Genomic DNA, 14,255 nt, shown 5'->3' with positions numbered 1-14,255 from the left:
ATGTGAACTTGATGATTCGGAAAAAAACAAGTATGTATCGAATCTCCATTGATTGATTTAACAATTCACAAACGATATTAACACTAATGGTAGGTTTAGATGGACGATTTGTGTAAAATAGCAGTAGCGGTGAGATTAAAAAATGTAGTGATACTGTAACGTGAGACAAAGAATAAACTAAACGCACCGCACCGCACCACACTCAATCACCCATCCAAACTCACCCTAAATATCATAATGAAATATATATTAATAGATAAAATGCGACATCAAACGTTTTTAAATTTGATATCAAAATCGTAAAAACCCTCAAATTCATCAAAGCAATTAAGACATTATTAAATTTTTCCATTAAAATTCTTGGTGTGCTTACTTTATTTCTCATTTAACTGCTACATCTCGAACAAGACAGATTTAATTGAAAACCCCAGAAAGAAAGCTTGGGTAAGACTAAATTTTAACAATATCATGTCATTAAAAAAAAGAATGTGTAATCTACATTTAATTAACATAATATAACCATTAAAGCTGATATTAAATTGGTAGACATTGTAATTCATAAATAATTTGATGAATTGGTGTTTTAAGTTACTTTTATAGAAATTAAGTTATAAACAATTTTTACTCCATTTTTTTATAGGTCAAATTTGTTAAGCTGCATTTGAATGTCTTGAATTAGTAAGTTAGTTTATTGCATATTGTTTGTTTTCATTTGTAGTAAGATTATTAGGATTTTTGTTTCATTGAAAAATTTATGATATTTTATTTTTCAATATTCGATTCTAGTTATTTAGGGTGCATGTTCAATCGAATATAACTTGATTAATTCGGACTATTTAATTCAAAATTTAAATTTTTTAAATCGAATCGAATTTTGTTCACATTAAATTATAATAAAAAACAATGATGGGGAAGCAGTGGAGCTCACTTAGGATTTGCCATTCCAATTAAAAATTAACCCATAAATCACTATTACATTAATGAGAGGATAGAAATTTGGTGTTGGAAGTAGAGGTGCTCATGGGTTGGGTCGGACTCAACTAAAAATTTAGGCCCATTTATTAGGCTCAAGTCAGGCCCAAAAAATGGGCCTAAAATTTTACCTAAGCCCGACCCAGATAAAAATGCTAAAACTTCTACGACACTGGATCGCTCAGATTAATTTTTATAATTTTTAATATATATAATACATCAAAAATACTAAAAATATCAAAAAAAATTTCCCAACAAATTGAAAATAAATTTTAAAAATTATATAGACTTAAATAACACTAAGATAAATACAACTTAACAAGTAAATGTCTCTAAAATAATAACAAAATTAACAATAAAATAAGTTTTATACAATATCGAAATAATAACAATAAAATAATAGCAATATAATAGTAAAATAGTAGCAAAACAGGAAGAAAACAATAAAAAATTAACATATTAAAAAAATAATTTTTTTATCTTTTAGTGAATTTAGGCCAGACCGAGCTCGGGCTAAAAATACATTACCGAAGGCCTGACCCATTTATTAAATGAACTTATTTTTTATCCAAACCCAACTTTCAAGAATATATCTTTATCCAAACTCTCTAAATGGAGCCCCACCCATGTTGAGGTCAAGTTGGAAGTACAATAAATAGACAAGAACAAGCCAAGAACCAACGAGAAAGGTCTAGCAACAACTATAGACAGCAGCAACAACATGAAGGAAAGCTAATGGAGCCCCAAGCCATGGCTGCCATGCCCTATCTGTTGGAACCCTTCACGATCGGAGACTATTTGCTAAAATCAAAGCTACGTGAAAGTTCTGTTTCCATCGTTTGGAAAGCTGAGACGAAATCAAGCGGTGAAGAAGTGGCAGTGAAGCAAGTTTTCCTTTCCAAGCTCAACAAACACCTCGCCAACTGTTTGGATTGCGAGCTTAATTTTCTCTCTTCTGTTAATCACCCTAACATTATTCGCCTTCTTCAAGTTTTACAGGTTTGTTCCTTTTTTTGGCTTTCTCTCTTTTCTTTCTTCTCGTTTTTCGATTCCAACAGTTGGTTGTTTATGATTTTCCGCTCATTTCTGGAATACCCATTTGATATATTCTCTTCAATCCCACGGTTTGATGGATTAACTGATTCGATTTCACTTTGTCAACTTGAAAATTTGGTTGTTTTGTAGCGATTGCTGGGGACTGGGCAATTTATTGGTCAATTTCAATCCTTTTAATTTTTAAACAAATGTTATAATTATTTAAAAAAATTGTATAACCATGGTAATCCTAGCTCTAAACAAATGAAAAAGCTCATAAGTAATGCCGGTAATATTAAATAAGACCCTTATTCTAGTTTCTGGCAATGCTTCTCCACCAATTGGTTTGTGTTGGTATTTGATGTTATAATTTGCTTAATAGATAATACGTTAAAGTCAAGTATCAAGTGCTGATTATTTAGAATACATTGTATATATGTTTTTCTACTCTAATTTCCACATAAGAATGGGCTAATTTTTCTTTAATTTTCAGTCTGAAAGTTGTTTGTTCCTGGTCCTTGAGTTCTGTGCTGGAGGAAACCTAGCCTCTTACATCCGACGTTATGGAAGAGTTCAAGAGCAATTAGCTAGGAGATTCATGCAGCAACTAGGTAGCTATTTTTATTTTTATTTTTATCTGTCATATCAAGGTTTCTTCATTTAAACATTATATCAGGAGAAGCAATTCGTTTCCTTTGCAGGAGCCGGTTTGGAAGTATTGCAGTCCCACCATATCATTCACAGAGACCTGAAACCCGAGGTATGGAAAGCATTATCTTTATCATCGTTGCTGTACCTTGCCATTTTGCATTTGTAACCTTACATTATAAGTTTTCTGGGATGCACCCTGATTTTGCAAGCAAGAGCTTTTATCGTATTGTGATCGTATGGCACTATTTCTCTCTTGTTGCACCGCCTACATTGCAGTTGGCCATTCCTATCCTCTTGGTTTTTTTCTCTGCAAGTAGTGAGAGCTTCCTTCTTTTCCTAGGATAGCAGGCTGTGGCTGGTTACTGGCAAAGTAAAGAACAATTAAGCCAACATATCCTAAATTCCCATAGGATGTTATGAGGTAAACCTATGGAGTTAGCCAGGGTAACCTCATATAATAAGTGACCCTAATTTGGTGCCAGAATTGACTTTAAGGTTGAAGGAACTTGATATGTTGGTGTATTCACAACCCCAAAGAATACTAGAAGTTTAGAACTCAGTTTTAATTTTTTGTAATTCATCAATAAATGCAAGTCATGGTTTGCAACTACGTTTGCCATATGACATGTGATTTCTGAGTAAAGTTTTCAGATTAATAGTTCCTTTAATTCAGTTAACCATGGTGCTTTTGTTGGAGTAGAACATTCTACTTTTGGGCTCCAAGGATGATTTGGTGCTGAAGATAGCGGATTTTGGTCTTTCAAGGTAAATATCATTTTAGGGGAGCTTACAGGATGGGGTAAGTTTGGATAGTATTTTAGCTCTAGTACTTGTGCCGCAAAACTGAGAAGATCCCTAACAAAATTGTTTTAGAAGGTTTAGTGGAATTTTTTTTTTCTTTGTTTTCCTCTTTAATTGCTGCCCCACTTTTATGTTGGAGGTAGAAGCCTAGATCCAGGCAATTATGCTCAGACGGTATGTGGGTCTCCTTTGTATATGGCGCCAGAAGTTCTACAATTTCAAAGTTACGATGAGAAGGTAATGACATCTTTTCTTCTTTGATCAACACTTTTTCCTATCTATTTCTCTCATTCTCTGTTTCCAAAAATTGTGAAAAGGAACATACTGAAATTTAGGGCTTAGCCATAGGTTGACATGTGGAGCCTTGGTGCAATTCTTTTCGAGCTTCTTAACGGTCACCCGCCTTTCCACGGTAGAACTAGTGTCCAGGTAAGAGTTTTGACCTAACAAATTCATCGACTTGCGTTAATGTTTTTAATGTTTCCTAAAAATTCTATTGACCTCAGCTGCTGCAGAATATTAAGTCATCCACATGCCTTCCGTTTTCTAAGCTCATTCTTCCTCGATTACATCCCGACTGTGTCGACATGTGTTCAAGACTCCTTTCTGTGAATCCAGGTCTAGCATTACTATTAAGCATTAACTTCATACATTCCTGACCCCTGAAGGTATTTTCTCTTAAAATCCGTAACTTGGATTTTTGCACGGTTGCAGTTGACCGCCTGTCATTTCAAGAATTCTATCAACATAGATTTTTAAGAAAAAAGGGAATGGGAAACCAAAACAAATAATCATCTCCTGTTCTTGAGATTTTGAATTCATCCCGAGATAGAAACTGATGAGGCATCTTCATACGCTTTAAGTTAAGCACACTGGGCAACTTGGTGCTTCAGCTAAATCGTTTCCGATATGTACTTCTCTATTAATTTTATGGGCCATTGTAGAATATGCTCATTACATCACCCTGGAACCGGACATGAAAATACCGAAAACATTCTCGAATTGTAAATCATCGCATTCTGTATTGACAACATAAATGAACTTGTATATACATAATCTAGTAACCTGTTTTTGTGCATGATAATGATTTCTGATATAGCATTACTGTATTCATAACAGTTATGCTCTTTATACACTTTATTTTGAATAATTGGACATCATATTGAAGTTGAATTCATCTTTCCTCTGTGCATTACAATGAAAGAACAATTCTTGTATATTGTAGTCACAATGTTGAGAATTTAATCCTTGTGAAATTTATTTTCTTCTCCTAATTTTTTGTGGAGGCAAAAAGGAGTCCTTTTTAACTCTACACGGCAGCATTTTGGGGCTGACCCTTGAATTTCAGTTGTTGGAACAGTCAGTAGTTTCTTCAACACGATTTTAATGATAATCCAAAGTAACTTCAACACGATTTTAATGATAATCCAAAGTAACTTCTGTTGGTAATGCAACGAAAATAATGCATGTTTGATTGGTGAGGATTTAGTGAAGATATTATTATAGATTTTTATGTATTTTTACCATTTTGCTCTTCAGCTAATAAGATAAATAAGTGTTATCTTTTTCATTTTTGAAAATTGATCTTACTATGATTTCTCGAGAAAAACAACATGAGAAAAACAACATGAACATGGAAGATGAAATTTATTGGTATTACTCTATTTTCTCTCGTGTTTTCAAAAATCTCAAAATCACTTTGCATTAATGGAAGATTGTTGGTAATGCAAAGAAAATCATGCATGTTTGATTGTTGAGGACTTAATGGGACCGTTGAGGATTTAGTGGAGATATTGTTATGGGTTTTTACAACCTCAATACAAAAACTGATTTTACATGTAAACAAATAGACCCCAAGTCAAGAAAATCATAGGCACAATCACATAACCGAAGAGAGAACCTTTTCTTTTTCACCTTAACCAAAAAACCTGAAAGAAACATTTGAGATAGCAGTCCAATGAAACCTCAGTCTATTATTTGCAAAGTAGAGATTATTATGAAAATGCAGCAGCATCTCAAACCCTGAAATCTGTTCACAGGCATTGTACAAGAATTACAAAAATAACAAAAATTAAACTCCTCAAGTCCTTCCCAATTGGCGACTTTGATGACCAACCACACAACTCATTCTTCAGGCGAATCTGAGCGGATAGCTGATATCAAAGCAACGATACATATGTCAGTATAATACTTGTTAGAGACCGTATCGGAAAATTTTATTTTGGAAGGGGATTAAAAGAACCAGAGTAGAACAGGCATTAAGCAGTGATGACAGATTGAAAATTGAGCAAAACTACAAGTACTATCACATGGCCGATGACGATAGTTGGATAAGCAACATAATAACGGTTCAATGTTTATATCTTAGGGATGTTGCTATACCTACAATTATTCCCTTGGTCTGGGAGGAATGGCGAGTCTATGCTCACACTGATCAAACAGGGTAAGTGTAGCTATTACTAAACAAATTAATGGAATTTGACCAAATCGCAAAGTGTTTCTTGCAATTACCAGGATCAATAATATCTTGAAAAGAAAAGTAACAGAATGGGCAAAAGGACATATACAGAGACTGAGCAAATCATAAAATCCAAACAACAAATAAAGGAGTTACATGATGCTGCATAGATACCTAGAAATCTACAGAAAATAAGAAATGCGACTTCATCTACATACCTTGAAAGGAATAAAGACGGTAGCAACATGGTAGGAAAAGAATAAAGATAATTTGCAGGAACTGCAAAATGACAATGGGTTCATGCCAACTTCCAAATAAACTTCCGAATCAGTACGTGTTCATTAAAGATTTAAGCTATATAGATCACCTTAACCGTGATATCACTTATCCAGTATCAAGTTGAATATCCCACGCACCAAACTAAAATTACTACAATTTCACCACATCATATCTATTCACTCCACCAAATAAGACAATGTCAAGGACAGTAAGGTTGTGTTACGTGTCATAGAGTAGACCAAAGTGCTGAACTACTAAGCTAGAGAGACAAATATTTGATCAGATCAAACAAGGATTCAAAGGAGGCTCTAATTCGGTCTGAGCAACTTGTTTCAGCTGGCTAAGTCAGGTGAAACTCTACGTTACTTTACTCAAGCAAGCTCAACTGTGTGTCGGATACAGTATATATCTGACGTACATAATTAAGTTTTCATGTATTTTGAGGATGTAAGTAATCATATCTGATATCCCCATATCCAACACATGTACTTCAAATAAATAAAGCAACATAGAGCAAACCCCATCCCCAGCACGCGAGATATAAGCAGTATGCTGAAGGAGTTTTAGGTCAAACCCCACAACAAACAAAGAATTTGGACGCCACAATGTCAAACCCTAAACTATTTATTTTTAATCAATTATTGCATTACATTGAAGCAAGTTTCTAAAACATACTGAGAAAAAAAGCATCGAACAAGGGCCCCAAAAATTTCAAAGATTTTTTTAGTTTCATTTTAATTTCAATTTTGTGCCTTTTTTTTTTTCTCCCCGATTCTTTTCTTTTCTTCCTTTTGCTATAAAAACTAACAATCAGTCGATCATATGTCCAATATCAAAAGAAGATTCACAACCAAACCATGAAAAGATTCCAGCATAATAGATCATATATAAAATTAATCCTAATTAGAAGGAACTAATCATCCAAAAATAACAAGGAAATTATATAAAAAAATGAAAACCCAGATCAGATTATGGAAAAGGAGAAAAAGAGAAAGACATACTGGGCTTTTCAGGCTTTCCATCAGTCCACTTGGAGATGGAGAAATGTACTTTCTCACGAGAAAGGGCTTCAGTCTTATAAGGTTCCTTCAAGCAGTTTCTGACGAGGTTGGCGCATATGTTGGAGTAGGTGATATATGTCATCCCCGCTGCACGCCAGAACGGCACCGCCGCGTTCGAAGCCATTTTCTTCGGTGATTGTTGGTGGCCGCGAAAAATACACTGTAGAAATATAGGGAGAGATCTTCGTCGTCACTCTTTAGCAACAAATGGCCAATGAGGCCTTTTATTTATTTATTTTATGTCTTCCGTTTTGGGCCTCTTGGCTCTGCTTCACTAGATCTCCCTTTTGATCTGTGATTTTAAATTAATTTCAATTTTTTTATTCTAAACTTTTTAAAATATAAAAAATTAATATAAAATCTCAGAAATATATTTAACCCTTTGTCACAATATATTTTTCTATTTATTTTAATAAAAATATTTTTTATTTTCTTACCAAATCTACTTGTAAAAAATATTTTATATGTACTTAGAGTATGTTTAGTATTACTTCTAAGCAGCACTTAGGGCACGTTTGGTTCGCTGTAATAGAATAGAAGTGTAACGGAATAGATGCGTAATAGAATAGAGGCGTAATAGTTAATTCTTTTGTTTGGTTGAATGGAATGGAATAGAGGCGTAATGGTATTATTGTGTTTGGTTGAATGGAATAGAGGTGTAATAGCATAAAGAAAAAAACTAAAATGACTAAAATACGCTTAGCAGAATTTTTTTTAAGTAGATGATTATTGTTATTGTTATTAAATTTTAATAAGTTAATTAATATAAATAATAAATAATTTAATCATATTTTAACATAATTATTATTAAATATAATTTAATAAAAATATATAATTTAATAAAATTCTTAATATAATTTTTCTTATATTAATTTACTTAAATTATAATATATAATAATATAAAAATAATATATAATCTCATTTATTATTTTTAAACCATAATACAAATTTAATGTACTAAAATATCATTAGTGAATCAAATAATTTAATTATTCTACAAAAAATATTAGAAGTAATAAATAACTTGAGAATTATATTTTGCATAAATATAATATTCAAATATTAACAAAAGGTTACATTATTTTATTAATTTATATGTCATAATCCATATGTTATAAAATTTTACAACATCAATAAGTTACAACATTACCATTGAATTTCTTCACAAAATGATGATCCAAACCAACAGGGTCAAATAAACATAAATAAATACATAAGCAAGGCTGTTAGAGCTCAGAGAAGGCACCCTCTGTGTTCCATTCAGAATTAATAATAAAAAATATTTCATATGCCATCCATGATGCATGTTGATCAAAATAATTCAACTTTTCTTTTTCCCATTTCAATTGTTGGAAACTCCATCATTCACGTTTGTTGTCCTTCAATTTCAATAGCAGCAAGCTGCTTCAAATGGCATTAGTGTGGATTGGATGACTGACTTTGCCATGGAGCTGATATGAAAATTCATCCATTTGCCTCAGCTCTGCAATTTATTTCCCAACAACGGCCGAATGAAGGTGGATTCCATGTCATTATTTTCAGACACTGAATAGATTGGTTCATTTTCAGACAAATACTTACTCCTTTCATTTTTTCCTAGGATAACCAGATACAATCCAGCCATTATCAATGCTGCTCCTACTACCCTGCAAGTTTCACATATTTTTGCAAGCTATATTCAATGTCACTCCAACCCTGCAAAGTATGATTGTAGGCAACAATGTATGGGTTAAAAGTTAAGGCTTACCCTCCCAAGTAGAATTCTTCACCCAATGTAACAGTAGCTATTAAAGCCGCAAGTCAAAACTCAGTGCATTTAAGTATGACTAAAAATAAGTCAAAACTCAAAATTGAAATCACAAGCATAAAAGGCTGACTCAATCTAGGAAACATAGGAAACAGAAACATGTAAGGACAACCAAATGAAAATGGAACTAAATTATCAAAAAGTCTTACCAGCCATAACCATTAGCAGTCTTCAGGCACTTTTTTAACATTTTGAACATCTTACCAACATTGAACACACTAAAGATTGCTTAAATATGTTAACAGAACAAACACCAATCATAACAATTTCCACCAGCTCTTGCAAAAATGGAGAAAGCATCACACAAGCAATTAATGTAGCAAATATAACATAGAAACACAAGACTAAAAGATCCTTAAAGCATATATCTTATCGCTTTCTTCACTATTCTATGTCAAGCAATTGATCTTGGCAAAACATATGAAATGGGCAACACTAGAACAAATATTTCATCTCGTTCAAATGGCCAAATCATGCAAATAATGAGTCAATTTCCTAGAAAAGAAAAAATGTTACCTAGTAATTTGTGTATCTATGCCATGTTCTGCTAATAGTCATGTCATCATCGTATAATAATTCATAATTAATAATTCATATTTTACAGATTTTGAATAACACATCTTCTTGTCATGTTTGAGTTATTTATCTGTGTATGAATATTATGTATCATTTCATCTCTAATATTGCTAGTTCTAAAGGGAAACTCTCGATATCATAATTAGATAGCTACAAAATCATTTCATCTCTAATATTGGTAGTTCTAAAGGGAAATTCTCGAAATCATAATTAGGTAGCTAAAAAATCATACATAAATTAGACTCAGTACCTTGCTTGTCGATTTCCATGTCTGAACTAACCTGCAAAAAACGATGAATCAGGCCGGTTCAAATATGCATATTTGTACCATCAGACTTAACCGAACTTGGAACTATCTTTTCATCTAATCGACCTTCAACAATCGATTCCTTTGACTGACATGAATAGACCGGATCTGCATATATAATGTTTAAGATTCTCAGGGCCGACACCTAATCTCAAACTTTATGGTTGTTCTTCAACTTTAAATTTCAAATTATATTCAAAAGCACTAATTTTCAATTTTTCATACCTTTTGCTTCAGAGCTGGGAACCCATTTAGCAGTAACTAGTGTATTGACATTCAAGGATGTGGCATCTACATTGTCATTTATAAAATCAGAAAATAAGTAAAATAATTGACACCTCCAATGAATAACTTATCTCGAAGTCATGCCAGCATACAAAGCAAATGATCCATCAAAATAGGTTGTGAGACCAGTCCATTGTTCTTTTAAACATGCATAACAATATAAACAACCTCAAATTTAGCACAACTCTAGGAGAGTAATTTCAATGGAATCTAGAATGCAGAATCAATCGCAATGCAAATGCAAGCTTCAAAGATGCTAATACTACTCTGAAATTGCTTCCTATTGAGACAATCAACCTGAACTTTTCACTTTCACAAATCGATAACCAATAAACATAAAATGCCCACAACTTAGAATTTTAAGGCTATTTTTAGTACCCACATTTTTTTCTAAAAACCCAGACAAAGACACTAGATCAACCAATCAAAAGGGTACCTAATCGATCCCAAATATTCGATTAAGGGAAATAAAATTAAATCTGATTTGCAAACTATAAATCGGGTGAAATATCAAGTAGTTCCAGAAAAGAATAACTTCAAAATCATTTCTTCCTAAGCACCCAAGCACCAAAATATAAAATCAAACAATAAATCGTGAAATCGGTGTGAGAAAAAGGGGAGACCTTGGAAGGATCGACTTTGGGGAAGCTTTTGACAACGTCAAGGACTCTGTCGATTACTTCTTCTAGTAAGGTGATCGTCGTGCGATGAGAATAGCTGGAGGAGACTCCATTGCGATGGAGCTCTTGAAGCAGTTGGCGTTAGGGTTTGAACAGGCAACCGAATGTGGCGAAATCTGCTGACTCTTAAACCGCTTCATTTGATGTTGGGAGGAGAGGGTGGAGGTCGATTTCGGGTAGGGAGGGAGGGTAAAACAGAGACTGATTTGGGAAGACGTCCGTAATAGGGCTAATTGTTGTTTTGGGAAGGGAATAGAAAATCAGAGAATTTGGGGAATAGGTCGGTAATGTAATAGGCGCATAATAGGCATTACAGCGAACCAAACACAGGATTAGGTGGGGCGCGCGGAATAGATGCGTAACTGCATACCCATTACAGCGAACCACACACGCTGTTATTGAATAAAAATATTCTTAAACAATATATTTTTGAGAGAAAAAATATTTTTTCCAAAACAAAAATTAGTCCAGAAATAATTTTTCAAAAGTTGAAAATTTTACTATATACTTCATATGCACACCCACGAAATGGTTGGGTGGAAAAAAGAATTTTGCTAAGAAACATTTTTGTCTTCAAAGAAAATAAACTAGATATGAGAGAATTTAGTTTAGAAAAATATAGTAAATTTATTTTCTTTTAAAAATACTGTAAATCAAAAAGAGAAAAATTGTACCAAATAAGTTTTATCATGTCAAAGTCTGCTATTCTAGCACGGTTCTGTCTGCCGCCTCTGGCACGAGTTTAGGGTTTTGTTTATTTTTAGGGTTTCTAGGTGTTTTTTTCTGTTCTTCTTGTTTGATTCTCTACGTTGTTCAAGGATATCTCCATTCTATAAATTGGTAGGTGTGGAGCATTTCTCTGGTTCTCAATCCCTGCAATCATGGAAACTGAATTAGCACAATTATCGCTTAATGAAGAAAAAGAAAAAATTTTACAGATCCAATGAGATCTAAGGACACAAACAGAGGTGGGAGATTACCAGCTTGTGGGATGTTTCTTAACAGCAAGTATTATAAATTTTTCGGCTATGAAGAGTACTTTAGCAAATTTATGGCATCCCATCTGTGCGGTGCAGATCCGAGATATGGGGGAAAAAATGTACCTTTTCAAGTTTTTTCATAGCATGGATATGGAGAGAGTTTTGAAGGGTTTTCCGTGGAATTTTAACAATCATTTATTAATTCTTAGCAAATTGCAAAGAGGTGAAGATCTCCTTAAAATACCTTTAGTTTATGTGCCCTTTTGGGTACAAGTCCATGATGTTCCAATTGGTTTATTTTCTGAGAGTTTATCGAGGCTTTTGGGGAATTTTATTGGAGTTTTCCTAGAGTATGATGGTTCAGATTTGGGTAAGGAAAATCGTAATTATATGAGAGTTAGGGTGCAGATTGATGATAGGAAGCCATTAAGAAAAAAGAAGCAGGTTATGTCTAGTGGAGTATGCTCGTATGTCAAGTTCAAATATGAACGTTTATCGCTATTTTGTTTTTTCTGTGGTCGTTTAGGACACAATGACTCTTATTGCGAGACAAAAATTATGATGGGAACAGATTTCACACAGATGGGTTTTGATTTATCTTTGCGAGCCCCATTCTATAGAGCTCTATCAATGAACAGTATTTAGCTATGAAAATAAAAGGACGGGGACAGGGAAGGAAGTTGGATGAAAAGTAGATCAAAGGGGCTGAACCCAAGGAATGGGGATCCAAAAGGAAGTACGAAGAAAACCATTGATCCTATATTGCGGTTTAGCTTAGAAGGGAAATGATCAGCTATGGATAAACAGAAAGAGAAACTATGGCCCCATCAGACGTATGCGTTAATGGATCATGATCTGGAAGATGAAGTTATAATGGGGGAAGGGAAAAAGTGAAACAAGGGTGAGATGGAAGGTCAAATTCTTTTATCATTGGTGGCTACCAAAAGGTTAGCCGACCAAGCACAATGAAAATCATAAGCTGGAACGTCCGTGGTTTGGGGAGACAGCGGACGGTTAGAAGAATTCGGTATTTACTGAAGTTAAAAGCTCCCCCAAATAGTCTTCTTTCTGGAGACAAAACTCAATAGAAAGCAGATGGAACTAGTGCATAGGAGATGTGGGTATCTCAATGGTATTGAAGTCGATTCTGAAGGTACAAGGGGAGGATTATGTTTAGCATTGAGAACTGATGTTGATATAATTCTTCGTAGTTTTTCTAAAAGGTATATTGATGTGTTAATTGAAGATAATGAAAGAGGAGTAAAATGGAGACTTACTAGATTTTATGGATCTCCATACGTACAGGACAGGAATGATTCATGGGAAATTTTTAAGGGCTTAGCTATAGGAGTAGACATTGCTTGGCTGGTTTATGGAGATTTCAATGAAATCATGTATGGATTTGAAAAAAGAGGAGGATTACCCAAAGACGAGAGAATAATGGAATGTTTTCGGAAAACGCTTGAAGGTTGTCAATTGTATGATGTGGGTTTTGAGGGAAGTTGGTTCACTTGGGAGAGAGGTAACCTACCAGAAACAAATATACGAGAACGACTTGATAGAAGAGTTGCTAACATAGGTTGGATTACGGTGTTTCCAGAAGTAAAGGCCCAACATCTTATCCACTCGTTCTCAAATCATTGTCCTCTTCTCATCGATACTACTGAAAAAGCAGTGAAAGTATGGAACAACAATTTTAAATTTGAAGCTTGGTGGCTAATTGATGATTCTTTCATTGATGTGGTTCAAGGTATATGGGAGAAATCATCAGGGGAGTTGTTGTAGAGGTTGGAGAGTTTGAAAACAGGATTAAAGGAGTGGGCCGGGGCAATTCAAATCAAGAGGAAGAAATCTAAACAGACTCTTAGAAAAAAACTTGCGGAGTTGGTTGACGCTGAAAGGGATGATAAGATCTTAGCTGAGCTGATAGAGACAAGAATAAATTTGAACTTTGAGATTGAAAAAGATGAATGCTATTGGGATGATAAGATCTTAGCTGAGCTCATAGTCAAGCTTCACAATGGAAGAGGAAAAATTATATTCATAAGTTGGTGAACGAAGAAGGGAGAGAATTGTCACTTATGCAGGACATTGAAGAAGCTGTGCGATCTTACTTTCAAAATCTGTTCTCGACTGGAATAAAAGGGAATTATGATTGTATACTATTAGGGATTAAGCGATGTATTCAAGTGGAAGACAATCAAAGTCTTACAGCAACATATACAGGAGAGGAAATCACGGAAGCAATTGATATGGGACCAACGAAGGCTCCAGGGGAGGATGGTTTTCCAGTAGTTTTTTACGAGAAGTGTTGGCGGATTTTGGGAGAAGACGTAATATACTTTTGCTCCCGAATACTGAAT

At 34.0% G+C, this 14,255-nt stretch overlaps 3 protein-coding genes across 4 annotated transcripts; 1 reads left to right on the top strand and 2 right to left on the bottom strand.

Annotated features, from left to right (window-relative positions):
* Positions 1-1,619: 1,619 nt before the first annotated feature.
* LOC105802309 (serine/threonine-protein kinase ATG1t) lies at positions 1,620-4,632 on the top strand. 2 transcript variants are annotated; one of them, XM_052623982.1, is made up of 8 exons: positions 1,620-1,971; positions 2,501-2,618; positions 2,709-2,767; positions 3,359-3,423; positions 3,603-3,696; positions 3,808-3,888; positions 3,975-4,077; positions 4,174-4,632. In XM_052623982.1, exons 1-8 carry the CDS (start codon positions 1,708-1,710, stop codon positions 4,248-4,250), a joined length of 861 nt encoding a protein of 286 aa, XP_052479942.1. In that variant the 5' UTR covers positions 1,620-1,707; the 3' UTR covers positions 4,251-4,632. The 2 variants fall into 2 exon arrangements, with proteins under 2 accessions (XP_052479942.1, XP_012489331.1); XM_012633877.2 differs by having other exon boundaries at positions 3,966-4,077.
* A 774-nt stretch (positions 4,633-5,406) lies between these two features.
* On the bottom strand, positions 5,407-7,478 carry LOC105802311 (ATP synthase subunit epsilon, mitochondrial). Its single transcript, XM_012633878.2, has 2 exons — positions 7,198-7,478; positions 5,407-5,612 (listed from the first exon to the last, which is right to left on the bottom strand). Exons 1-2 carry the CDS (start codon positions 7,379-7,381, stop codon positions 5,584-5,586), a joined length of 213 nt encoding a protein of 70 aa, XP_012489332.1. The 5' UTR covers positions 7,382-7,478; the 3' UTR covers positions 5,407-5,583.
* A 916-nt stretch (positions 7,479-8,394) lies between these two features.
* LOC105802313 (protein WALLS ARE THIN 1-like) lies at positions 8,395-9,917 on the bottom strand. Its single transcript, XM_052624479.1, has 3 exons — positions 9,891-9,917; positions 9,005-9,041; positions 8,395-8,903 (listed from the first exon to the last, which is right to left on the bottom strand). The coding sequence occupies exons 1-3, from the start codon at positions 9,907-9,909 to the stop codon at positions 8,735-8,737; spliced, it is 225 nt and encodes a 74-aa protein (XP_052480439.1). The 5' UTR covers positions 9,910-9,917; the 3' UTR covers positions 8,395-8,734.
* Positions 9,918-14,255: the final 4,338 nt, after the last annotated feature.

Source organism: Gossypium raimondii, chromosome 11 (genome assembly GCF_025698545.1).
Source record: "Gossypium raimondii isolate GPD5lz chromosome 11, ASM2569854v1, whole genome shotgun sequence".
NCBI lineage: Eukaryota > Viridiplantae > Streptophyta > Magnoliopsida > Malvales > Malvaceae > Gossypium > Gossypium raimondii.
This window is presented reverse-complemented; position numbering and strand designations above follow the sequence as displayed.